The sequence below is a fragment of the Anas platyrhynchos genome, chromosome 13 (assembly GCF_047663525.1).
Source record: "Anas platyrhynchos isolate ZD024472 breed Pekin duck chromosome 13, IASCAAS_PekinDuck_T2T, whole genome shotgun sequence".
NCBI lineage: Eukaryota > Metazoa > Chordata > Aves > Anseriformes > Anatidae > Anas > Anas platyrhynchos.
This window is the reverse complement of record NC_092599.1, coordinates 8,502,086-8,528,897: the sequence shown is the minus strand read 5'-3', so window position 1 is coordinate 8,528,897 and position 26,812 is coordinate 8,502,086. Positions and strand designations below refer to the sequence as shown.

At 34.8% G+C, this 26,812-nt stretch overlaps 1 protein-coding gene across 3 annotated transcripts in view; it reads right to left on the bottom strand.

Annotated features, from left to right (window-relative positions):
* FHIT (fragile histidine triad diadenosine triphosphatase) overlaps positions 1–26,812 on the bottom strand; it is a 565,789-nt gene that overhangs the window by 381,580 nt on the left and 157,397 nt on the right. For all 3 annotated transcript variants that reach the window (XM_072044229.1, XM_072044230.1, XM_013106348.5), the window contains one exon: positions 20,991–21,112. In XM_072044229.1, coding sequence (XP_071900330.1) covers positions 20,991–21,112 — 122 coding nt within the window. The remainder of the gene's footprint in view (positions 1–20,990; positions 21,113–26,812) is intronic.

Here is a 26,812-nt window from a genome sequence, read left to right as displayed (position 1 = left end):
ATTTCCATAGCACTAAGGATCCTACAAACATACAGTTGTGTTAGCAGTGAAAAGTAATAAATAAATAAATGCTGATTTGTTCTTCAAGGAGTCTGTTTATTAAGGTTTCTCTGCTGCCTAATAAAAGGTAAGACGCTGTAAAATCTTCACATTGATTGGGTCACCATTAGTATCTCTCCTCCAGCCTACTACCTACTTATATTTGACATACAGTCTGCCCCATGCCAGATTTGATTAAAACTGAGGAAAGAACTGTCCCAGACTGAAGATAAATGGCAACATTTAAGTACTACCATGACGTATGATAAATACTTACTGTTGTTCACACGTGTACGCATACAAACACAAAATCCTTTCTTCTGCTTTACTTGCAAATTTAGTCAAAGCTCATAACCTCACTTAGGAAAGACAGTTGAATCTCTAAGACAGTAACATATTGACCCTACACATATATCATTCCTGTTATTTAGAATAAATTACATACATGTAACCAAACACAGTAGTATATAATCACGTCTTTGGTTGTTCTATCAAGATTTCATAAAACTTTTAAATGGTATTCTTGTTGTACAAATTCAGCATCTGCTCTTACAAAGTCGTGTTCAAAGTTAGTTTTATTAAAGTGACCTCATATAAATCACTAGTAAGAGTTTAGATTAACAAGGACTATTCACAGCACTACATGAGGGTCAAATTAGCACCACCTTTATTGCTCTTTTTTGTTTGTTTTATTCTGCTCTGTGAGATAACAGCAGTAAGATAACAGAACATGATGTTGAATATTACACAGGAACTTGTTTACGTTGTGTAGTTGGCCAGGGTCTGCACTCTGACCTCCAGTTTACTGGCACAGGAATTTTTCTTCTAGAACTGTGTTATAAGCCAGGGTGCTCTATATAGAGAGGAGCAACATGCTGTGTATATGCACATTATAACTTGCAAGCATCTGATAAACACTTAGCATTCTGTCACAAAGCCATTGCATTGTTTTGCATTTGTTTGGGTAGGTAAATTCAGGGATTGTCCATTCAGTAGATAGAGGAACAAGCAACTGTTAAACTCTATCAAAGTTTTGTAATACTATTCCAGTGCTTTAAAAAAGAAAAAAAAAAAAAGGAAAAAAAAAAAGTTAAATGGCAACAATAACATCCCTCTTTCACATTGCCAGACTTTCATAATCAGTAAAGGATTATGTCTCAAAATCTTTTGCATAGCAAAGGACAGGATAGTTTCCAGCTTGCTGTTAATAACATACTTAACATCACAGACTCCCTATGTTTGATGTTTCCCTTTACTACTTGAGCAGTCTTTTGACAATTTGTGAAGTGGGAGTTCTGGGGAAACCGAAAACCTGTTGACTGTATAAGCCTAGAGCAACAGAGAGTAAAGATGACCCAGAAGTTTTTAACACCCTGAAAATGAGCATTGGAAGTCACCTAGACTTCCGTTAGCCCATTCAAGCACATTGATGTTGCACAGGGATTCAAGGAAAAACATTCTTTCACATAAAATCCCAAGCTGCAAGGTCAGGAGGAGGCAGCACTTAAAGTTTTAGGACTTTAAGTATCTCTAGCAAAAAGCAAAATCCAACAGTGAAGTCAGACAAAAGCCAATCTTACTAAACTTAATGCCGTATACAGTTAAATTGAGAGAATACTTCACTAAGACAATAGTTTTGTAATCCTTAGATGGAATGTACTTGCTTATGTGGCTAAAGGGAATGGATGTTAGTCTTAGCCATCTGTCATGGTCCATTATGTCATTTTTTTAATGCTCCAAAGCACAGGAATAGTAATCGTACTAGGAATTCAGCAGGAAAAATGTACCTGTCCCTGGCTAAAGCTAGGAACAGAAAACAACGCCAAGGCACAACCCCATCTCAACACAATGTGTCATAAAGGTATGAGATCCCACAACAGAGGAGGCAATTGCAGTTGCACAGATCTCCACTTTACCTGCTCTACCCTTGACCGTACCATGCTGCATACAGGCATGCTGCATGAAAACTCTTATTAACACAAGCCAACTTGTGTATCAAATATCCATTACTGACTCCCCAAATCTAGCAATTCTGAGAAAACTGTCTGTTTTGTGCAGTCAGATAAATAATTTGCAGCAGCATCCTCCGTTTTTACTGTGAACATAGCTGATCCTTCAGCCACTTCTCAAGCATGCCTCCCACTGATGAAAGAAATGTGGCTGGCATCTGCAGGTCAGCGCCTCAAAATTACTTTTAGGCATGACTCAGACCCAGCAGAAGGCACATTATAAAGTACTACTTCAGTTGTTTGTCCTTACAGGGAAAATTTATTTTCACATCTCATTCATGTCTCAGGTGTAAGATCTTAATTATCCAAATCAAAAACAAATGATAATTCATCTTACATTTCTGTGGGCCGTAATTCAACAAACTGCATAGTCATGTGCTCAGCTTTAAACATCTGGATAGCCTCCCGGTTTAAATGCACATATTAGTTCTTGATTCAAGCTATAAACTATCTGTGGATTTAGATGAAGAGAAAATACCTAGTTATGGTTTCAGTTTACCATCTAAACAACTGCCCTTTGTAACAAAAGTTTGCATTCAGCATTTAAGCTACCAAGAACAGAAAAAAATAGTGAAATTACAGTTCTACAGCCTCAAGTGTACCTTTTGTTTGTCCTTTCTGCTATTAAAAAAGTCGCACAGAAAACAGACTTTATATGTCCTTATGCTGCAAATCCCTGCAATCTAAAGATGTTTTCAATATTTAGCAGAAGTAAAAGTAGAATTCAAGTTGAAATATTATCACTAGTAGTTACTCTTAGGCATTTCGTACATGACCTGACCTACTGAAAACACTTTTCTGATATTATTGACATTTGTTTAACCTATGACATTAATTCTTTGTAGCTCAATAAATCTGAGTATCTTCCCCCTGTATCATCAAGCGACTGGCACTGACAAAGAAAGTCAATCTGCAGCCCACACTCAAATAATAGCTTTCCATTACATTTGCCATTTCACCTGAATAATTCCTGATAATCATGAATAATGATGTTATTTGACATTCTAATGATATCATGCTATGCAACTTCAATCCATCAGTCACTGTCAAGAAGGTCAAATATTTGTATTCTATTACATTATGCAGAGTTCATTAAACAGTTAAATGACATTATACACCTTAATTATACTTCCAAATGAAACTAGCACATATCATTTAGATTTTAGAGTCTATGTGATGCATCTCCATTTAAAAGAAGGATCATGATTTTGAATATTCACTGGTGACAATGAAATATACTAAAACTTCTAACAATGATTTTAAAGCGCTATCAAATCCTGATGTAATGATGAGTTTACTTGATACACCTAAACACAACGTTCTTCACAGTCTAAGAAAGTTTATCTTACTTCCTACTGTGTTACTTGTTGCAGTCCTAACAAGGGTTCAAATACTAAGTCATAATTGATATAGGAAATGATTACTGACTAGAGCTAACTGTAAACAGATTATAATATATTTATGTAAAATATACAGGCAGGAAAAAAATGAAGGGAATTTTTTTGTCAGCTATCTTTTCTTCCATATTATCTTTGGAAGTATATCTCAACACAACAACTCAAAACCTACTGTGGTAACCAAAACCATCATAAGAAACATTGTCACCTGTTGCTGTAAAGAGTGCTGCTTTAATAATACTTAATATTCAAAACCACTACGCTCATGAAAAGCTATAAGTGTAATTATTTACTAACAAACTACTATCACAAGTAATCTAAAAGACTTGTTTTGCATGAATACATTTTCCTCTTCCCCATCAAAACCGTTTTCCTTGACAAGAAAAACAAAAAGCGGCTCCAAGACAGTCATTAAGTAGCCATCAGAAGCTGTGTATTGATTTAAGTATACTTTTAAAGAAATCATAGCCTTTGTGATTGTACTGAGCATCTCTAGTCTCCAACAATTTTCTAAACGAGACATACACAACAGCTGCAGAAATGGGAAGATTAATACAAGGAAAAATATTTTTAAAATCCACCAAAAATATAAGTAGGGACAAGACCTTCATTAACGTAGTTTACAAGCTTACAAAAATCTTATTAAAATGCTGCTTTCCTCTTAGCTACAAAACAGTTGCAGCCTAAACCATCATAAGTATTTGAGTCTAATAATAATAGAACAAATCAAGCTCTTCAACAGATTTTCTTTAATTCATTAACTCATTTTACATATGAAAAAAAAGTTTGTTAGATTACAGCAGACACTAGTTGAGATCTTCGGTTCTTTATCTGTCTTGAACCACTGATAAGCAGCATGATTTCAAGCAATCAGAATCAACTCAGTCATGTATGAAACTCAAGAAAAAGCAACCATAGGAAGAAAAGATTTTCACCACAACCACACCTTCCTCTACACAGTACATTCATAACCTAAGTCTGATGGCTACAGAGATGAAAATCAGATTAGAAAGGTCTGTTCAAAAAAGCAATTAATTCTTGTTTATTCTTAAAAAATGGTTTTGCTTGAATCATTAGTTCAGCCGGATTTCAAGAATTCTCTTGAACAGAACCTAAGGAAATAATAAGGTTTGCTTTTTTAATAATGTTTTAGCCTTGCTTATAGGGCAATATATTTATGTTGGCACCTCTAATTTACAGAAATATAGTTGAAACAACCTAACTAATATAGTTTTGGAGAACAAATTCAGGCATGCTAATTGGTAAGTAACTGCTGCCATATAGACCTAGATGATTTTAGGAGTAATGGGAATTAAAATTATCTTTCTTTCATTAAGCTATCTTTCTTTCTTTGCTTTCTGAAGAACTGGGGAAAATATTGCTTTCATTTAGGTTATCTTTCACTATTCTACATCTCTCGTAGCTGCCAAAAGGTATTGGAAGGAACTGAGAAATAAGCAATAACACCCCTTCAGTTTTGGAGTTATTCCTTACTGCTTCAATAAAAGACATTTTCAAGTTATTGGAAACTACTTCCAGATGTCCATCATTTGTGGTATTTTTATATTCTGAAGTGAGCTGAGATACACTGTCATCTGCAGAGTCAAACCCAATTAATTACTTTTCTACTTCCTTTTGTCAGTGTCAAATGCACTATCACATCCTTATTACCAAATACTGCACAGTGGTGAAAAAACAGACCTTGGGCATTGGTTTTTAACAGAGCAGATTCAAGACACTGTAGTCTGCAGATGTCTCTAAAGGAGAAAACTGCATACAATGTTACAACTCCAGTTTTTGCTGTAGCTAGCACAACTAGTATCAATAAGCGTGACGGAAAGATAATATGACTGCCTTTTTCTTTTTATTGGATGGATATCTTAAACTTAATTTTCAACTGAATCTGCATAGAAAGTTTTGGAATTCAATTAAGCTTCAATAATATAAAAAGAAAAAACATTTTTTACATCAAGAATCACAAAACAACTAATAGCATAAGATAAAACATACCTCTGAAATCAATCTTAAACTTTGCTAATTGGGCAAATTAAATTGCTTTCAGTATATGCAATACACTTCTGCTTCCCTTTACTTAGGAGGCAAAATACAGAGAATCCAGTAGTAACTAAAGGTAATGATATTTAATTGCTCAGTGTGAATGGCAATTTTTCAAGGTTTATCACTGTGTTGCATATATTTTGTTTCTATTAAAACTAAATTTGAAAGTTTTCCATTTCATTGTTATTCCAAAGAAAGCAGGACTGTCATGAAATATAATTAGAAAGTCACAAAGGATTTTCTTAAACAGATACTCAGAATTTGGTGGCTCTGACAGCAAATACTTTGCAGAGTGCAGCAGCTCAACTGACAATGAACAAAAATTAGATTCAAGATGTGGAATAACATTAGATTTATATGAGTCTGCTGGCTTTCATTGCACTCCAATGCTGTGGGACCAGGAAACCCCAGGGAACATTCTCAGCCCTACAATATCAGCAGCAGTGCTCCTACTGCTTTGGCTTCTTCCATCTCAACTCTTCAGGCACATTTTAATGATGGCTCATTAATGGAAAACCATTACTGTCATGATCTAGGAAGGCTGCCCAAGAGCCTTCCAAAAAGAAAATGAAAGACAGGTCAGAACTTCTACCATTTTTCTCCAGGTTCTGGAAATATTTCTTGTCAAGCTGAAAGTTTCAAATCTATGGCAAAACGTGTGGTCCATCATTGCCAAAGCAGTGTGCTTAATTAAAATAAAAATGCAATCACACTGAATGTAACTACATAGTTCCATTATGAACAGTGCATTGCAGTTGATGGAGAGTACATTAGCATTATAGTTAGTTCTGCCGTCCTCTTCAGAATGAACCAAATGTTTATTAAAGCATATTTTTTTCTCTCATCAGTTTATTATTTTATAAAGAAAAGAATAACGTTCGACATTTAGTTTTTATAAGGGTATGAACAACTCAATTTGCAACTATGAGCTATTCAATAAATTTATATATTTTTTATTATTCTGCTTTCTGCTTCCATTTTGTGCATAAGATGATACCAAACAGTTGTCTTCAAAATATTTCTATTCAAAGAATAGTATTTTTTAACCTTCCACACACAGAATGTATATGGAAAATAAAAGAAATCAGCAGATGTTAATTTGGCTTCTCAATTTGGAATTACTTTCATTCTTTCTTCAGGGATGGTATTCACAAATTAAAGTAATTTGAAACTATCAGCACAGAGCACTGTGATCCAAAGTCATTAAAAACAGGTAGACTTTCTTCCAGTGTGCATCTCACACTCAACCAGCTCTGAAGATAGTATTGATACAAGAATAATAATATAATGCAGTATTATTTTGTAAAAAATATGTTATTTTTTCAGTCCTTCTTTTCCTCAATGATTAGGCTGTGAGATTTTTAAGTGATTTAACAATTTGACTAGTCAAGCAGCTCGCTCTCTCATAAGGAAAAAAAATATATTATACCATTATACCATTCTCTTCCTTTTCTGTCCAGTATTTATATTGATATTTTTAGTTTTTAAATGAAGCATTTTTAAATACATGTCTTTAAGAGTCATCTGTTCCCAAATATCTATATAAAACCTTAGCCATCATTTTAAACAACCACATGAACTAAAAACATAGTTAGATTGAGTAAGTCACCTTCTCCTCAAACCTCCAGAGGTCAGGAACATAGTAGGTTTCTATGACAATTGAGAATGATATGATCTCCTCAAACTTCACCAATTCAGTGAGAGATTTTAAGTACAAGCATGCGTCCCGAAGTTGTGCAGTAAATGTGCACCGCGGCTGACAATTGTTCATGCAAAAATTAAAAAGTTTCTAAAGGGACAGGGAAGTAATAAGACGGAAGATGTTATTGCTGTTGAATTCCCTGACAAATCAGATTCAACTTTTATTATTTAAAAAGACAAACAGAGCATCTGTGTCTTTTCAGTTGTAAGAAAACACAATCATCAAATCACATTATACTCTTTATTTTGAAATCTTTTGAGTAATTTAAAATGATCTCTTTTGACCAGCACTTTAGCTGTGGTACAAAGTTAATTTCATTCAGGTACTATCAGTGTGATTGTTTAAGACCAAGGAAGGTGTAAGAAAATACACAAAGCTGGACTGCACATCGTCTTACCCCTGAGCGCTCACATGATGTTGAGAAAAGTGGAAGAACAAAAGCAGTAGATTTTTGGAATATATAGGCACAATAGCAATCCAACCATTGCGTGGAAGGATCCTTACATTTCTACTGGTTGGTTAAATGATGAATTTATTCACTTTTGTTTATCAGTGCCAGATGCTTTGCATTCATTTCATGTCAAAATACTCAGTGTTATGCAACCTGTTATTTAATTTAGGAGGATTAAAAGCCATTACATTTCCAAATACATCCTACAAATAATCCTCCTAATTCTGAACTAAGGTGGCTACCTAAGTATCATGAATTTGATTTTCACATGAGAACATCTAGTTCTAGCAGTCAGTTACACTTCTCCATACACTCTAATATATACAAATGAGCAGATAAATCTGTGGGCTTCTAGTGAACCAATGAATGTTGAAGAAAAATGCAGTCATACACTAGAAAAAAGAATCCACACGAAGAATCAGGGTTAGGCCAAAACAAACAATGGTGTCGTGAATGCCATTTAAATGGGTCTGATGTTTCTTGTTTAGAGGGCGAATAAAGCCTGACCTGGACTCTCACTAGAGCTTTGGATTAAATATGTAACTCACATATACAGAAAAAAAAATTAAATTAATAAATTTAATAAGAATAAAATTAATATTGTTAATAACAACTGGCCATTATAACCAAAATAAAATATTTCTTCCAATTGTCTGCTGTGTTAAATTTAAGAAAATTATACAATGAGTGACTACCCAATCACAATGGGTGATCTACATGATAAAAGCTAAGATAAACATTGCAAGCGTTAAGAGAAGCAGTTCAATTTAGTTGAAAATGTCTCTCTCCCCCCCACCTTTTTTTAACCGAACATATAAATGCTAGTGCAAGGTGTTTCTGAGGTTTTTCTTTCTGCAAACGTCTGTTTTTATCAGATCCTTTCAATTCACCTTCATGTAAGAAATATGTTTCTCTACATGCAAAAAAAGATGATTCAGTATCATTGAAATTATATGTGTGTATATATATGTATTTATAAGCAAGTTACAATCAATATTAAATGCGTTTAGTTTTATTTTGTTAAGGAATTGAAGAGGAAAAAGGGATATTTTCATTGTTTTCCGGAAGAAACCTCGGCACAATATTATGCTCAGTCAGCAGTGTTTCATTAATGCTGCTGTTTTCCGATTAAGGTAAAAATAGAATTATCCAACTCCGCAATATTTTTATGAAGAACTTGACCGAGAGAGGTGTTTTTTTTTGTTGTTGTTGTTGTTTTTTAAAGACAAAGAAAGTGCAAGTTATTTCCTTAATATTGATAGCGTCATAGTAGGAAAACATTAATTGAGCATAGATGCCATTAGCATCCTTCCGCATGACTAGATACTAATTAGGTATTTTGTTGTTGTTGTTGTTTGTTTTGGTTTTTAAGCCTTCCTGCTAACTAAGAACGGCAAATCCATGTTTTATATGCATTCAAAATATCCAAAGGGAGAAAAAAAAAAAAAAAATCAGTCAAGCCTTCTTTAAGTACTCTAGTTCTTCAGCAGCTCAGCAGAAGCAGCCATATCTGAAGTCTCCCACTAAAATTTTTAAGGAGAATCATTTGACAAACATATTAATCTTATTTCAAAGTGTTTTTTGTTTGTTTGTTTGTTTTCATTTTGTCTTTTATTTGCGCTAAGGGGGACTTATGCTAATAATTTCAATAGAACTCTGAAACACACGGCTTTTGGCTCTAGTTAGAAAGCGTTAGACTGCTTTCAATATCAATGGCAGTCCATGAACCCGAACATTCTCCAGTTAGGAAGCGGTTAGCAGAGGTATCCTGCTAAATCCTCATGAATAGACAAAATGAAAATCTTAAAACATCAGTGTTTTTCAGGTGCTGTTCAAAATAATTCAGTTTTACAATATATTGAATGCAATTCACAGACATTAAATGTTTAGACTTAAAGAAATCAATCAATCAACAATACCTAAGTTAAACAGCATTTTAACAAATTCTGAATTAGCTATTAATAGATGCTTAGCAGTGGGGTGACTTTATGGTCCCTTTCAAGCTCTTTGAAGGAATAACAAATTGTAGATCAATGATGCTCCTTTGTATAAAATACTCCATTACTATTTTCAAAGTTTAATGACATTCTCTTTGAAAATAAGACCCCCCTCCCTCTGTTTTGAAAGGTTATGCAATTATCTTGACCTTACTTCCTAATGTACATTTATTCTTTCCTTTTTGTATCAATCTTCCTTCTAAAGATAAGATTTCATTTTGCAGACTTAAGAAAAGCAAAAAATGTCACAGCTCATTGTTGTCCCACTGACAGTCCTTATTCAGACAGCAAAAGAAAAGGAGATCAACTATTCTGATTTCCTCCATGCAAACCAACAGATACCATCATTATCACTCCTCCATCAAGACAGTAACTTCCTACTCACCTTAAAGAGAAGTCCAGTCTTGATTTCAAGGTAAATAATGCCAAATGATCCTAGAAATTTGTTTCAGTCACTAAGTTGTTCATTTATTTTTTCATATTGAGAGCAAACAACAACAAAAACACCACTCCATCACCACCAACAACAAACATTTTGCTTAGAATTCATGGATCTTCAAATTTACAGCTACTGCTCTTATTAAAATCTTTGTTAGTCTAATATTTTTATTCCTGGAAACTGTGTTTCCATATAGGCAGGTATGACTGAAGCATTGTTCAACTTTCTCTGGCAAAACCTTACACTCTGGCAACTTCTTTTGTACTCGTGCAATGTTATCGCAAGTCTCACTAAATTTTGAGTCCTTAAAGCTTCTTCAAGGCACTACATGAAGAACTTAAACTCTATCCTCACACTCCCACCCTAAAATAAATAAATAAATAAAGTGTAATAGTTCTGCAAAAAAACTATATTCTGACAACGCATTTTCTCAACTCTATCTTTGGAGCATGAATGTAGTTAAGGGACCTACTTGTCAAATGAGGAAGGTTCTAATTTGACCAAATCATCATTAACAAAACTGAGTCTAAGAAAGAATTGCTGAAGTGTATGCTTTCAGTGACTAAACTGCAGTGAATGAATTCTGGCAACATTAATTTCTATGGCATAATATAAATATGTAACATGTCATAAAACATGTCAGGGCAACCTGATCTAACGGGTGGCATCCTTGCCCATGGCAGGGGGCTGAAACTAGGAGCCTTTCCAGACACCCTCCAGCCCAAGCTGTCCTATGATTCTGTGGTATCTTCTTTCCTTGCAACCAGGCAGATTTTACCTGGGAGCAACAGAAAAAGAAATACAGAACTATACAATGACACATTTGTAAAACTACATTTATAGTTACATCTTTACTTGCACATCAAAGCAAAACCTTGTATTCATCTATGTTGAGGCCATCAGACCAGACTGCATAAAAAAGCAGTATTTTCAAATTCATCTATTTAAATTCGAACTTGTTACACACAATTTTAATTTTTATGATGTAAACAGCAATGTCATCTCAATGCACTTTCAATTATTAACAGGTAAAGATAGCAAATCCTGAACTGAAACCTTGAAATTCAAAGATGTCCTGATAACCACAATCATGCCAAAACATATCATTATATTAAAAAAAAAAAAAAAAAAAAGTGAGATAAAATGAGTATTGATGAAAAATTAACTGCTTTTCGGTAGTTTCTGTAGAGGTCACTCCTCTGAATGCAGTATGTTGTTAAAATGAAGACTATCAATAGGGGAATTTTCAACTTCTATTGCATTATATGAACATCTGCTCCAGCTAGCTAACTTGGAGAGTGCTAAAGTTTATGTTTTGATCAGAAACCTATTAGAAGTCAGCAGGTTATAAGAAACAGCAAAATACATATAAAATAATAATAATAATAAAATACATTAGCAGGCAAATAGCAGACTACATATTTGTGCAACTTTAGAAACCTAGATATTGTATGAGTGAGAGAGTGAAATTCATCCATATCAATGAATCAGGCACTCAATTTTCTACTGTAACCTCATGTTATAGCAAAGCCTCCATTGCGTGTTATGTTCATACCAAACTTTGTACAACTTATTAAAACATAATTTACCCAATTATCTTGCTCAGAGAAGGTGCTTGACCTGCAGCTGAAGCTCTGTGAAGCAATTATAGGGCCATTTGGAATCACTGTTTTGATAGTCTCACCTGCCAGTTCAAACCAACAGAAGAAAGCATTTCCTAAACTAACAAAGCAGCACTACTGAGCAGTTTTGGGCACACAGAGCAGGAGAGACCATCTGTGCTGCCTTCCAGAGCAGGCAGCGGGGGAAAGCACACCGCTGGGCAGGAGTTAACTGTGCTACAGGGGTGGCACGATAGAAGAAAGGGAGGAAAGGACTTTGTCCTACCCAAGAAACAACAGGTGCCAGACGGGGCTGAAGCCCAACAGAGCTGGGGCCTTGCATCTCAAAAGTAATTTATTTTGCACAGGTATCCAGAAGCATAGTACTGCTTTAGAGTAAAGCAACTGTGCTCAAAATACTCATTTTGTAAACTGTATTCCTTGAATTGCCTCTAAAGAAATCAGGATACAGTAAGGATTTACCCTCAAAGGACTGCCATCTACACCAGGTAGTCCAAATAGATTAGGCTATGGCATTTTTTTATTACTCCTTTTGCCCTGGAGAAGGTACTCAGATCGTACACCACAAAGCACTACTCCTTCATTTCTGCCAGTTTAGAGAATATTCCTGACTATTTTTCATCTACATGGCATGCCTTTTTTTCCCCTTCCTCACTGTTGGAGGTCCTTAAGTATATGTAAAAGATTATTACTGGTGATTTTATGAACTATCTACTTTAGATTGTAATTATGATCCATCAAAGAATATTTCACAGCAAAAAACTCTAGCTTTGGAGCAGAAAAGGCATGACAGTTTAGCATGTATCACTAGATCTCCTCTTAGGAGTTGCAACAGGAAATTCATGTCAGATGCCTCTCAAAAAGATCATCAAAAAGATGTACTCAAGGAAAACACTGAGTGTTGTATCACATTGAATAGCACAAAATATTCCAATATGCTAGAAACAATAAGGAATAAATGAAATTTTCAATTGACTTTCCAGCAAATCTATTTTCATTGCAAATGGAGATTTTGCACGTATTGCATTACATATGGTAATTGTGTGACATCTATTATGAATAACCATGTATTCCAATCATCTCTTTTAATTCTATTCCACCACAAGAGCAAGCCATGCAATACCTTGCCCAGACTCAGTTAACTGTGTGTGTGCTGCATATCACATTCTCACGGCTATGTTGAGGGCTAAAGTTGCTATATGTGCACAAACGGCAACAGGAACATTTTTCTAACTGTCATCACCTTCATTATTCAGAAACTACTTTAAAAAAAAAAAAAAAGGAATAAAAAAAGTTGAATTTAAGTCCAGCTATGTGATGAGGAAAAAAAATAATAAATCTTTTATTCCTTTCTTTTATAAAGTTTCTGGTAATTGGTACCCAAATGTAAAGAACATGGATATCTGCTATTGATAGAGGGACTCAAGTTTCTGTAGTGACAAAATTGCAATGACAGCACACTAACCTTTTGTGTTTGTTATCTATTGTCCATTTATGGCTGTTGAATTTGTTTAGGTTTACTGATGTGATAAAAAGTACAAAATTACAGGTTTGTTCAATAACCACTCCAATTACAAATTTGCTCTCCACTAGACTAGAAAATAACTGCTGGACTAAAAGTATTCATTATCTATGAACAGAACTTCGCAGCTTCTTCAATAACAGGAATGCCAATTATGGGTTAAAACTCAAAGGAAATACTCAAAAATCATATTTTCTGAATCCAACATCAGTTTCCCTGCCATTTTTCATATAAAACTTTTCTTCCTCTTAATTATACTTCATTTTGTAAAGCTTTGCTTCTCTTTTAAACTTGACATCTTACGGCTCCTTAGAAGGAGGCTTTTCTTAATGAACATTGAGCCTGGTTTCTTGCTATACTAAAACAGGAGTGGGTAAACTTTTTTTTTTTTTCCAGATGATCTCTGCTATCCCCATGACAGGAGTCTCATAGTACATCTACAGATATAAATTGATGTGAAAATGTTAACGTGCTCTGCAAATTGTGAAATATGTTAAAGAGAAAATGTGGGGCTGTAACTAACCAAAAAGTGAAATAATTTGACATATGAACGTGAATTCAATTAAATACTTTCAACCCTCAAAAATACATGCCTTCATGTAAAATTGGCTCTTAAAAATTATGTAAAAATGAAAAAAAATCATAACATGGGGAAGACACTCGGTAGCAGCTATGAAATGTGACCTTCCATAGCAATCTGCAACCAACTGATCTAAGAATTTTTACATTTTTTTCATGACAAGAACAGACTTTTCGTACTGTTCTTTACTTTACTGGCATAGCGTTAAGTATGCATAACAGGTACCACAATGGTGAGGACTCATGGGCTATGCTTCAGAAATTCTTCTGCATGTATCTGGAGCTTATAAGGACAAACAAGTCCACTTTTAGAGGGCATACATTAATAAAACGCCTTCAAAACTATATAGTGGGTGCCACTGAAATACATAAAGCAGGTTCATGCATAATGTGGTGGTGGGTTTGTTTTTGTTATTGTTTTGTTTTTAATTCATTTTTGAGTTTCAAACAACAATGATAATGAACAGGTAAATATGAGATTAGATGAGAATGGTACTATTTTAGTTGGATATCAGCACGTTATCAATGTAGCCAAGAAATTTAATTACACAGATCTAACCTATTATGACACACAGATTTTTTTTCTTTTTTTTCTTTTTTTTTTTCCCTGAGATAGATCACATTTTATATAGTGAGATTTGAAGGTCAGTTGAACACATCACTAATAAGAGTCTGCCAATCCCTCTATGGTATTTGGTAAGATGGATTTTATATGAAGCACTAGGTTCTACCTTGGGAGCTACTGCTGCTCCTAGATGTGGCCTTAAAACAGCTTTGTTAATAATTCTCCCGAAGTAGGTTGTGCTACATCCTGAGAAATTGTTATCGTTATTCTGCTGAATGTACATAAATGAGTAATTTAGTTAGTAACTTACTCCATTTGCAAATTAGCAAAAAAAATGTTTGATTTCATTACTTTCAGTTTTTCTTTCTTCCTGAAATGCTGGCACAAAGCATTTAGAATGGGATATTCATCAACACCATCATATTAATGCTACCTTAACCATGCAAACAGAACAGATAAATCCTTATCATGAAGTATGTCTCCTTCAACAATGAGCACCTTTCAAGTGAGGCAAAATTTGAAGGGAGAGAAAGTGTTTTTATTAGACCAAATGATACAGTTACATATTGAAAAATAAACAATCAAAAATACAAAGAGACAGACAGACTGACAGACAAGCTTTTGTGCATACAACCCTGAATCTATTATCTTCTGAAGCAGCATTTCCTAATGCGAGTCAAACACTATTGCTTTGTTTGTAGACTGCAAACAAAATGACTCCAGCCCTGAGATAATTAACTGGCCTCTCTATCACCACTAAATTCAAGTGGTTTGCATACACAGAGCTGAGCAGTCATTCTTTGGGCTGTCTGAGCTGTACATTTTTTTCCCAGACGGTAGTTCAAGAATACAATGAAGCTGACCTACTGGTTTGCTGCAGCTAGGGGTGCACTCTCACTTCTTACCTTCTGTGCAAGGTAGTTCAACTTACCTAAAAAAAAAAAAATACTAAGAATAGGAATTGTTTTTCCTACTCATGTGTGCATGCAAACATTACAGCATTAGTAAGTCCTACTTAAGGGATCAAGGCTGCTCATATAAGGAAGAGTCATGGAACAGCTTTATCTGGGATATGACAGGGAAAAAAACCAGTTATTTTGTACTGATGCTGAACAGCTTCAGCCTGGGATCTCAAAAAGAAATTATCAGACACTAAAAATATAGAAAGTCTCAATCTCTTCTGCATTCTTGCTGAAGAAATATTCTATTTCCCCCACATTTTCACACCATATTCATCACATATCTATTCTCACACTGATAGTCTTTTCTACACCAGGAAAGCTACTGCATCCCCGTTCCTCGTGCTCTCTTCTTTTTTGAGAAATTTTGAGAAAGTTTTTTGAGAATTTTTTTCAGAAATTCAAGTAAAAAGTTCAGTCCTTATTGCACCAAGCAACATTTTCTGTCTTTATGTGATTTCATTGCTATCCCCAATGCCCTACTTAGGTAACAAAGTCTTCACAGAAAACAGCTATTTTTAGCTCTTTACTTGAAAGGCAACTGACACACTGTGGCACCGCTTCACAACTGCTCCTTAGCATTGCGCTAATGCAAACTAATAACAAAAGTAATGTATATGAAGCTCCAGCAACCAGCGCTAAAGAATACTTTCCCACAGGGCTGGATATGTATCATGTGTAGTTGTAACAGCGCAGTGTATATTATCTCAATATGTAAATGCAATTATTTACATTCTGCAATAACTGATTTTTATTTTCTAAAGCCTCATTTTATGGCAAATATTAACACTTGTTTAGGCTTAAATACATAAAGTTCATAATTATGTAACATAAATACTGGTGTGATATATGTTCAATGTACGAGCTAACTAAATGACAATAAACAGCAGCTCTGTAACTTTAGGAAGGATTAAAAGTTTATATTCATGCTAAGCACCTTTTTTTTTCAACCAAACTTGTGAGAGAACTTGTCTTTCCAGAACCAATGTCCAATCTTCAATGGAAAAATCTATCAGGACTGTAACTAAATTAATTACTTTTAATTATTTTAACACACCATGCTAATTAAAATGATTTAACTGCAAATATTTTGTCAAAATAAAGACTATGTCAGTCTCAAGTAATGCAACAATTCTGATAATACTTGAGAGCTCACAGACAGGTACATTGTACAGCAAACCAGATGCTATTCTTATATTGGATGACCTAGATTGCATCCCCCCCATGCAACAGATCCAGAACAATTACACTGCAGCTTAGGCTGTTATCAAATCTTTGAAGGAGCATCTGGTCCAACAAATGTTTTCTCTACTCATTAAGAAAGGAACAAGTCACAGTCAATCACAAAACAGCACAATGCAATGCCTCAGCAACAAAGAATGACCATTAACTTCATATAGTGGTGAAATTGACAGAAAAAAAAAAAATGGTTCTTATACATACGCAATTCCCTATAATCAGAATACTCTGTGGTGGAAGACAGCAGATCTCTATGGAATAGAGTAATACCAAATAGTCCGGCAACACTTAATATATAACAGCTGAACGGTTTGTTGTGTTTTTGTTTGCTTGATTTTATTTTATTTTATTAAATTGAATGCCCTTTTTGTAATCAATCCTGGATGATTTTTCTTTTGTAAAGGATTTATTCTAATTTATTATATGTGCATACATGTGCGCTTATTGGAAGTGCTGCACTGTCTACCATGAATTACTATAAAATTGCTTAGTCCTGATAGCCCTCAGCTCATCATTCCCGGATGGAAAGCATGTTGTTTTTTTTTTTTCTTTTAATAACCAATTCAATAAACTGTTGAAAAATGCTTTGTATAATATAGTATTGCCATAGATCTGATGTTTGTCTCTGTCATTACGTATTGCATTCAATCAATTTACAAATGTTGCCGTGTTCCTGTTGTGCTAGTTCTCCTTATGGCATCCTGAACAGAAATCCAAAGATCAATATGTTGTCTGCTGGAAAAGAAAAAAAAAAAAAAAAAGTAGGACATAACAAATGAATAATTTTATTTACAAAAAAAGTTCTAGTTCCCAAATGGATTCTACTAATGTTCAAATTCATTTTTCATGTTTAACACCAGATGAAAGCAAGTATCCTGCACAATACAGTGAGAAAGTGATAAAAAACACAGTTCATATTTATTGAAGATGTGAGCAAAACCATGTAAAGCCATGGCATATGGCTAGGAAAACATCAATAAAATGGTAGGTCATTCACAAAGTATTTGTAGCCATATTAAAGAGCAAAAAGTCTACATCAAGGAGCAGATGGATTTTCTTAAAAACACACTACAGTTCTGCTGTGAACTATGGAAGCAGCAAGACTACGAATGAAATTATTTGAGAAGACAAGCAGAAACATAGCTACTAGAGCTGATTCACTTCTTGCCTTGTGCATTCTGAACAAAAGAAGGGCTGCATCCAGTGAGTATCAACACCCCTTGCAGTATTGCAGCTAGTGAATAGCTACCTTCTCTAATACAATTAGTAGTTCAAGACAGCAACAGACTACTTTCACAATCTCTCTTCACAGAGCAGCAAGTTACCAGCACTTACAGGAAACAGGGACTCCACTTTTCATGAAAAATGGTATTTGTACCTGTGTAAGCTTTCTGGGAAATGTACAGTGTGTGGCTCACCTCCGCCCTGCTCCCAAACTAACTGCTAAGATTTTCACCACACACAGTACTCCCATCTAGACTCTTGTCTCTGTAAGAATCCACAGGGATTGCTGAAACAGCATCACAACATTTCTGTACAACACGGGGGAACAAGCACCCCCTAAAACAATATGTCACTAATCAAGACCTCTTGAGCCCCCTGGGCGGGGAATGGAAGGCAAACACTAATTCTGTACACTGACCATGCATAGCTCTCCATCTCGGTTTGGTTGCGCCAAAAGAAGTGAATGAATTTGTTACTAGTGTTAACCAAATGAGCACATTTTTGCTTGGACAGCAGAGATTCCAGTTCAACATCACATACCACCTGCTCCATACTAAGGTACCAGCTACTTATTATTCCACAATCTGCAATAACCGCTACATCTTCCCTCAAGGGGTTCCAATTGCAAAAAAGTTCATCACCCATTAGACAGAAGTCTAATGCTGAGTCAGATAAGGCGTTCTCTCCAGGAACAGGACAGCTTTTCCCTTACCAGGAATACTATGTTCTTGCTATTCCTCCTCTTGGTTACTACAAGCACAGTTTGACTTTCAAGTGTCAAGCTGAATTCACAGGACCAACAGAAATAAACAAAACTTTTAATGTGTTAACTGAGTAAACATGCTTTAGGATTGCTCAAATCACAAAACAGTGATTTCCACGAGACTATTTTTACTGAAATTTCTCAGAGCACAACTGTATTTTAAAACTATTACAACAAATTCACAACTCCAATCCTACGTTCTGTTTCAAGATGGAATTTCAACCTTACAAGTTAATTAAAGCCACCACCTGGAGTGAGCCGGCTTTCAAACTGATTTCCTTTGTCTCTCTAATTCACATGCATTAATATTTTATTTTCTACAGGAAAAAAAAAAGAAAAAAAAAGAAGAATGTCATAAGTGTGCCAAAGACAAGGCAGATAAAATTATTGCAATAAAACAAAGAAAATACACTTGTTACTGCCAGGTCTTGAGACAAATGCTGCATTATACAGACATTTTAAAAGCTTACAACTGCAAATTGCTCTATTTTACATACTGTGTTCCAGCCTTTGCATCAAGTTCTTTTCTAATTTTTTTTCTTAGTGTAATGAGAGAGGGAAAGTGTTGGAGTTTTATTACCTGAACATTTATTCAACAGAGAAACAAAGACTATATTATATATTACAACACATGAGCTATTAAAACAATGTGACACTATAAAATATGCTGCAATACTCATTACATGGATAACAAAGCTAAACCTGAGCAAATAAATGTATCTGCCAAACAGTCAGCAATAACTATGCAACTAGAGTTTATAATCTTTAATTATTTAAGAAGGAAAGAAACTTGTAATAATTAAGTTTTATAGGCTCCTTAAACTGTCACTTCTCGATGCTAACAAAACTTTAAAACAACTCTTTCATCTGAAATACCTCTTCATTGTTTAATAACAGATGCGATTGTTCACTTAACTAACCAACAGAATTGAACTATTGTTTTAGAACTATGTACATACAATGTAACTATTGTATATAACTATACATATATAATAGCAATATAATAATAAAATATAACTATTGCATATAACTATAACAATAGAACTACTGTTTTTAAAACTTCCACATACAGTACAGAAAACATTTTATTTACTCTCTTTTACTCTAATTTACTTATTTACCTCCACAATGCGTAAACCTGGTCAAGAATTTACAAGCTCCTCAACTCACAATGATGAATGGGATAGTGTCTAGATATCTTTGAACATATTTTGCCATTTTTTGCCTAAAAGCACGACGGCTCTGTACACCACATCAATTTACACCAGATAGCTTAGAAACTTTTACTGGAGAAAAATAATTAGTTTAATTCATTGAAACACATTGATGGTAACGTGTTTAGTTTCTATAAAGTCTGTGCATATTTGTCATACATTTATAACCAAATTATCTGATTTCTGGAATGAATAGAAACATTCAAAACAGGTACACCAAGAAGTTCTACATTGAACAGTTATAATATACAGAAGTAATGAGAAGAGAGGGACATTCAAAATTTCAGAGGAATAAAATACTTTTATAGGTATAAAATTATATTAAAAGCTACTAAATTTAAAATTATATATTAAATTATGAGAAACAACAGAAAAGTACAGAAAAGCTTTCAATGAACTCCAGACTTTTTTTTCCCCCCAACATGCATTCAGCCATTTCTTAACAGTTCCTACTAAAATTTTACCATAAACCTCTGTGGAAATGATCAGTCTTGAATATTTCTGAGAAGTTCAACCTCCAGCCACTGAAATCAGCACAAGTTACGTAGCACCAGAGTTCTAACTATGAAATAATACACAACATTATAAAATAAACTAAATAGATGCATTTAGCATCTTGCACAATCAAGTTCCCTTAAAATTTCTAAAAACTAAGTTTTGCTTACAACACGGGGATTCATTTTTCCTCAGAAAGTGTGTTTGCTATACAGATGGTTTATTTAATCCATTCCTACCTAAATTAATCAAAGCAATCTGTTCCCCCCCCAAAAATAATAGTCTTCATAGAGAATTCTGCTGCCATTTGACAAATTGTGTACATTTAGCTACAAGAAGTTGAAAATCCTCCATAAAGAAGTTACCACATCTAAAAATAAGTGACGTTATTAAAAGGGAAGCAGGATGTGTTATTTAGCATAATATGAAATTTAAACAGTATCCTCTCAGATACACTTTAAAATGCTTTTAGTAGCACCTGTTGTTTATACATCTTCTGTGGTGAAAAGGTCAATAGAAATTCACCTGTAAGGTCACAGTTGCTAAGCAACCCTTTTCTGCAGTTCTGCAACACCAATCAAGCGTATTACGTTCCACCACCTGGTTTCAGAATAAATCCGCGCAACATCCTACCTGGCCTTCAGAGCATGCCAACCTTCCTCAGCTTCTCCACAGAACACAGGCACCCATGGCCAAGGCACTGCTCAAAAGGATACGGCCTGGGACCACCGGCTTGCGATTCACAAGAGCAAAGGAGAGCTCAGTCTTCAGGAAGACCACGGAGGGCTTGATGATGTGCTGCCCAAATCTCAGCATGATAAATGATAATCTCTGCGTTCTGAAAGAGACAACAGTTAAGATAATTATGAGACTGACTTTGTTTTTCTGAGGAACAGGAATAAGACAGCCAAGTTGTCTGGGTTGCTTCTGAAAGAAAGTGCCTCCTGGGCTTACCAAGGTATCACCAACCTTTCCAAAAATATCACTGATGTGGAGAGGTGACTTCTTTCCAAAGCATGATTTTTACATTGATTTCTAAAACCAATCATCTTGGTTGGGCTAAAAAATTTGGGACAGAGAGTTACTTTCTTCCTCCCGTTTTTATTCGTTGTGTATTATATACATTTCAAGTCATATGTGCTTAGAAAAGCACAAATAATATTTCACATGCCCTTTGTGAATCAATGCACACAGAGGCTTCCAAAATAAAGAAACTACATTTTCTAAATCAACCTGTCCACTAAATACCTCAACTGAAGAAATACCAGTTAACTAAGAAAAACAAATTAGTTGGTCATTTTCTGTCCATGCTTTCCAATTTGAGCAACAGATGTGAAGATCAATAGCTGTATGCAATGTTTTCTCTTAAACAGAAAACCAAAGATTCCCACTTTCATTCACTAAAATTTTCTTGTCTTTTGGAGACAATGAAAATCCTGCTTAAATAACTAAGGCACAATCCTAACAGTATCTATTTTAGGTCTTTAAGCCCTAAATTATTTAACGTATTTAATTCAATCAGAAATATCCAAGATGCTGCAGAGTAAAATATGAAGTTATGAAAAATTTCATGTGACACAATACTTCAGACACATCAAAAGCATTACAATAGTATTACCTTACTTGAACCAAGTGACTCATCAGAAAATTCAGTTTTATAAGTTCCTTTGATGAAGGAAAAGACACCATTAGAGTCAAATGAGGTCTTTTGATACAGCTCTCCACATCGTCACAGGCAGTTTGTGCAGCCTGCAGTTATCGTGTGGAGGTTATGTCTACAACACACAATGACACTGTAAAGGAGAAAAGTCTCTTCAGGACTTATCAGATACTGACCATAATTTCAACACTGGAATTTTTTTTTTTTTTTATTAAAATTAACCATAAGCTGTATTAGAATAAATACATATCCAAAGGTCATATGAAAAAAAAAAAAAAAAATATATATATATATATATATTTTTAAATATCATATATTCTTCTTTATTTTTGGAGAGATATTCAAAAAAGATTTTGTCAGCTGAGCTGACAACCTGCATAAATACACTCAACAGATTTGCCGAAATAAACATACGCAGCACTATTTGGCATAGAGTTTGGGTCACCACTGCTCTTTTTCTAATCTTAATGAATATTTTCAATTCTTTAAAAGCAATAAAAAATTAATTTTCTGAAAATTCTAAATGGATCCACGCACAGTAACCGCAGCCTGGGAAATTTAGATCAACCATGCCACATGGTCTTGGATATACCTACTGCATGCATCCAGGAAGAGTGAGTGCAATAAAAACACTGGCCTCACACCTCCCTAAGCAAGAGTCTGAAAAATCTGGTTACAGCACAATTGGTCTGACCCAAAACCTAGAACTGAAATAATCATTAGAACATTTTGAAATTTCATGTGTAAAATTAATGTATTAAATGCTTTTGTATTTGCTTACTATATAATAATATACCCGAATAGTGTATTTCTTTCTCTTAATTCAGACTAAATAACTAACGCATGTGTTTCAAATGTACGATGGTTGTATTGGTTGCACTATGAAACACTGCAGACCCCAGTATTCTCCTCTCCAATTACGAAAGGGGATTATGTTGTTTTTTTTTTTTTTCTTAAACAATTATCTATTAGATATTACTTAAGCTGTTTTCTGTCCTAGTGATCCTTTGTGTTTTTTCTGTAAAGCGTTATCATCTATGCTTAGTACCAATACAAGTGCTAAAAAATACATTAGGAAAATGAGTAACGGTTGTAACTGAAAAACTCATGGCTATGTAGCAGCACACTGCAGCAAGGCTGGAATATTCCAGAGTGCAGTGAGGCAGGAAACTGCTACCAGCAGAGCAGGTTCTCAGTCATCCGAATTCTACCTGCTTATTGCTTGAATGACCTGTAAACAAGCAGAAATTGATACAGTACAGGTGTATGCATGCAGGTCATGAGATGCAAGTAGTGTGTGCACAGGGCTTCCCAGCTGATAGGAATCACCTCACTAAGTCTGTTCCCCTGGGGATTTCTATTTTTCACATAATGAGAAGGTCATTGCCAGCTAAAACCATAATCTAAATATAATTTGTGAAAGATGTTTCTTCTTTAATGATAGTAGTCTTTTTAATCCCAGTAATAAGGAGGGCAATTAGGTAGTAATGTTAAAAAATGAAAGAAATCCATTTCTAATAAAAGAAAATTTAATCTCAGTTTAACACAGTTTCTATTCTGACTATTCAGATGAAAAGTGTATTTACTCTTCTTCATATTGCGCATATATATTACATTGCCTTTTTCATCTCCCTCATTTTCCTAATTAAATTTCCTTCAAGCTGTGTTCCTGTAGTTGTAGGTGGGAGTATAGTGTTAAAGGCTAATATAACAAGTGGACTAATTTTACAGTCACAACAGATCTCAGATCTGCATAACCTCTACTAGAGAGGAAGAAACAAACAAACAAAAAAAAACAAACAAAACAAACACTCGCATGGGCACTCTACATTATACCCTTAAAAGTAAGAGTGCTAAAATTAAGAAAAATGTTGAAATGTACTGACATATTTTCAAATATTACCAGTTTTGTAAAATTTCAAGAACAGTCATATTATATTTACCCAGCCTCTAGAAATGCTACTCATACATTTAATGTAATTTTGAGAAGAAATCTAAACTTAGGTGTCAATTCTCCAATGTACTTGGTTTGGGGTGCTGAGGGTTTAGTTTTGTGCTTTATATTTTTTGATCATAGAATGGTTTGAGTTAGAAGGGAGCTTTAAAGATCATCTACGTCAAACAACCTGCCACAATACAGTCCACTAGATCAGTTTTCTTGAGGTCCAATCCAACCTAGCCTTGAATAGTGGATGCTGTAAAAATGTTAGCTTCAAATACACAAAATAGGTATGTACTTGTCATGTGTCATCACCACAGAACAATAGTCTAGAATACCTTTGGAAATGACTTTCCCTGTAGTGCCCATAAGGAGAGATTGCACTAATTCTTCCTATGGTACTCCATAACACCCTTTTATTTCATCGTACATTTAATTGTCCTTAGCTAGGAGGTGTTGTGGTCACCACCTGCTGGGAACAAAGCTCAGGACTTGTGCTGAACAGTTGCATTAGTAGTGTTCTAGAGAAACTACAAATTTGCTTGTGCGGACAGAACATAAGATAATGCAAAATGGGCTGCTCACTTAAAATGTGTATATTGAGAAAAGCCAATTATAATACAATTATCTCTGTGTTCTAATGATTAGGAATATTTCAGAAACAAGGAGAGAAGTATTTTTAATTTAAAGTTTACCATATTACTGTATTAATGTCACCTGTTCATTAATTTTGACAATCCTTATTCTGCTACTCAGTTTCTATGTTAAAACACAGCGAAACGGCATAAGTAGTTGTTGGATTTTTGGTTTTGTTTTGTTTTGTTTTCAAAAAACAACAGTTTTTTGTTTTTGTTTTAGTTTTAGTTTTGTTTTTTTACTTTTTTTTTTTAATCTACAAGATAAGACAACTTGTGTAACACAGTGTGGTTAAATGATGCATATCATCTACAGTTAATGATGCTTGTGGCTAACTTCAGATTTTCCTATGGCATTTCCTAAGCTGCCCTTTATCCCCCATAATTATACACTTAATGTATATTTGGATTTTTTCCCTCTAAAAGTTGTGATTGTGCAGGGAGAGATATTTCTACTTAGACATCTGAATTCTTCATCACATTCAATGAATGTCATACTATGAAGAACTGCCCTGCATGCTATCTCCTCTCTTGTCGTGCTTTACCATTTTTTAAATTATTCCCTCCCATTGCTGCTACTTTGTGAAGATGAAATCCACACAGTTCAGACTATTACTTATTTAACCCAAGCACATAGCAATGAATTTTCTTGTTCCTAATAGTGAGGATTTGCCACTTAGATCAAAGAGAACTTAAAAACACTAACAAAAAATATTCTAAAATTATTAATTTTTTCTACTATCCCTTTCTTCCTACAGGGGCTATGTCTCAGCATCCTCCACTCTTGCCCTTGTACAAGATTTAACTAGATATTTTGAATTCTTCCAATTTCAGAAAAAGGCCTCTAATTAAAATAAGACAACGAAAAAAGACCGTCTCTGACAGACAAAATATAGCATCCCATTGCTATTTCTGTTCTGAAAAAGCCAAAAATTATTATAAAACTAGGAAAGGTGCTCAAGCATCTGACAGCCAAAGCTTAGTTTCTCTCAATGGGGTTGGTATTTAATGCTCTACGTGGCACCGAAGGGAGAAGATTGTGCAGATTGTTTTCCATTTTCACCACCCACAGAAGCTACTGAAGAGAAAGCCCATTAAATGTGATGCATGCAACCAGTCTTGGCATTGTTGACAGGGAGTGATTTCTTACATCATACACAGATTATGATAGACTTGAATCCAGTACAAGTGGCTTCACCTGCTTAATCTAGCAGCAAATATCAAAATTATTACTATTTAAACATCGTATTGCTTTCTTAGCATAGTCAAACAAGCAAAATTATCTGATCCCTTTCACCCACACTGCAGCAGTACTGTTTCCCAGCCCCCCCAGGGCTGTGTTTTTCCATTCTGCTCTCACACTGTTGTCCTCACAGTCTTGCACCTGCAAGCTCCGGTACTGCTGCTACAGCAGATTTGCCTAGGGAGTGACCATGACAAGAATGGCCCCTTTCTCCTCTTCTGCAACTGCTTATCTGTAGCTCTTGGTTTACACCAGGAGACCCAAGAACACGTCTACACAAAGTTTACTGACCAAGCAGCACCCTGCCCTGAGTACAGCACAATCCAGGTAACACTAATAGCATCATGAACAGCAACCTGATGGAGGCCTCATTAATGGATCCTGACGAAAATTACCTAATTTCTAATCACACTGATCTGACTGGGATAGGGTTAATTTTCTTCATAGTAGCTTGCATGGCACTGCATTTTGAATTTGTGACTAAAACAATACCGATGACAGATGTTTTAGCTATAACTGAACAAGGTTTTCTCTTTTTCTCCCATTCTGCCTACTCATAGCGAGTAGCCTAGGTGTGGGCAAGAAACTGGGAGTGGACACAGCCAGGACAGGTAATCTTAACCGGCCAGGGAGACATTCCATACCATGTAACGTCATGCTCAGCAAAGAAAGAAGATGGAACAATTTTTCAAATTTGTTCCTCTTCAGGCATTAAACTGCTTGTCTATGGCTCACACTTCCCTCCCAGTTATCTGGTCTGTCATTCCTATGACATTTACAGTCTTCATTAAATAAATAAATAAATAGGAAATTCAAACTTCCAGACACACACATCGTTGTTGACTGAGAAGGATACAGACACCTAAAAGGAAGCGAACAGCTCTGTAGCAACATTGTACAGCAATCACAACATTGACAAGGTAATCAACAAACACAGAATCAAGCTAGACAGCAAGAGCAATATACCACCTATAATATGCATAGAGGACATAAATATTTTTAAATTATGTAGAATTATTTGTCAAATTCATTTCTACAACAAGTATTTTGGAATACAAATT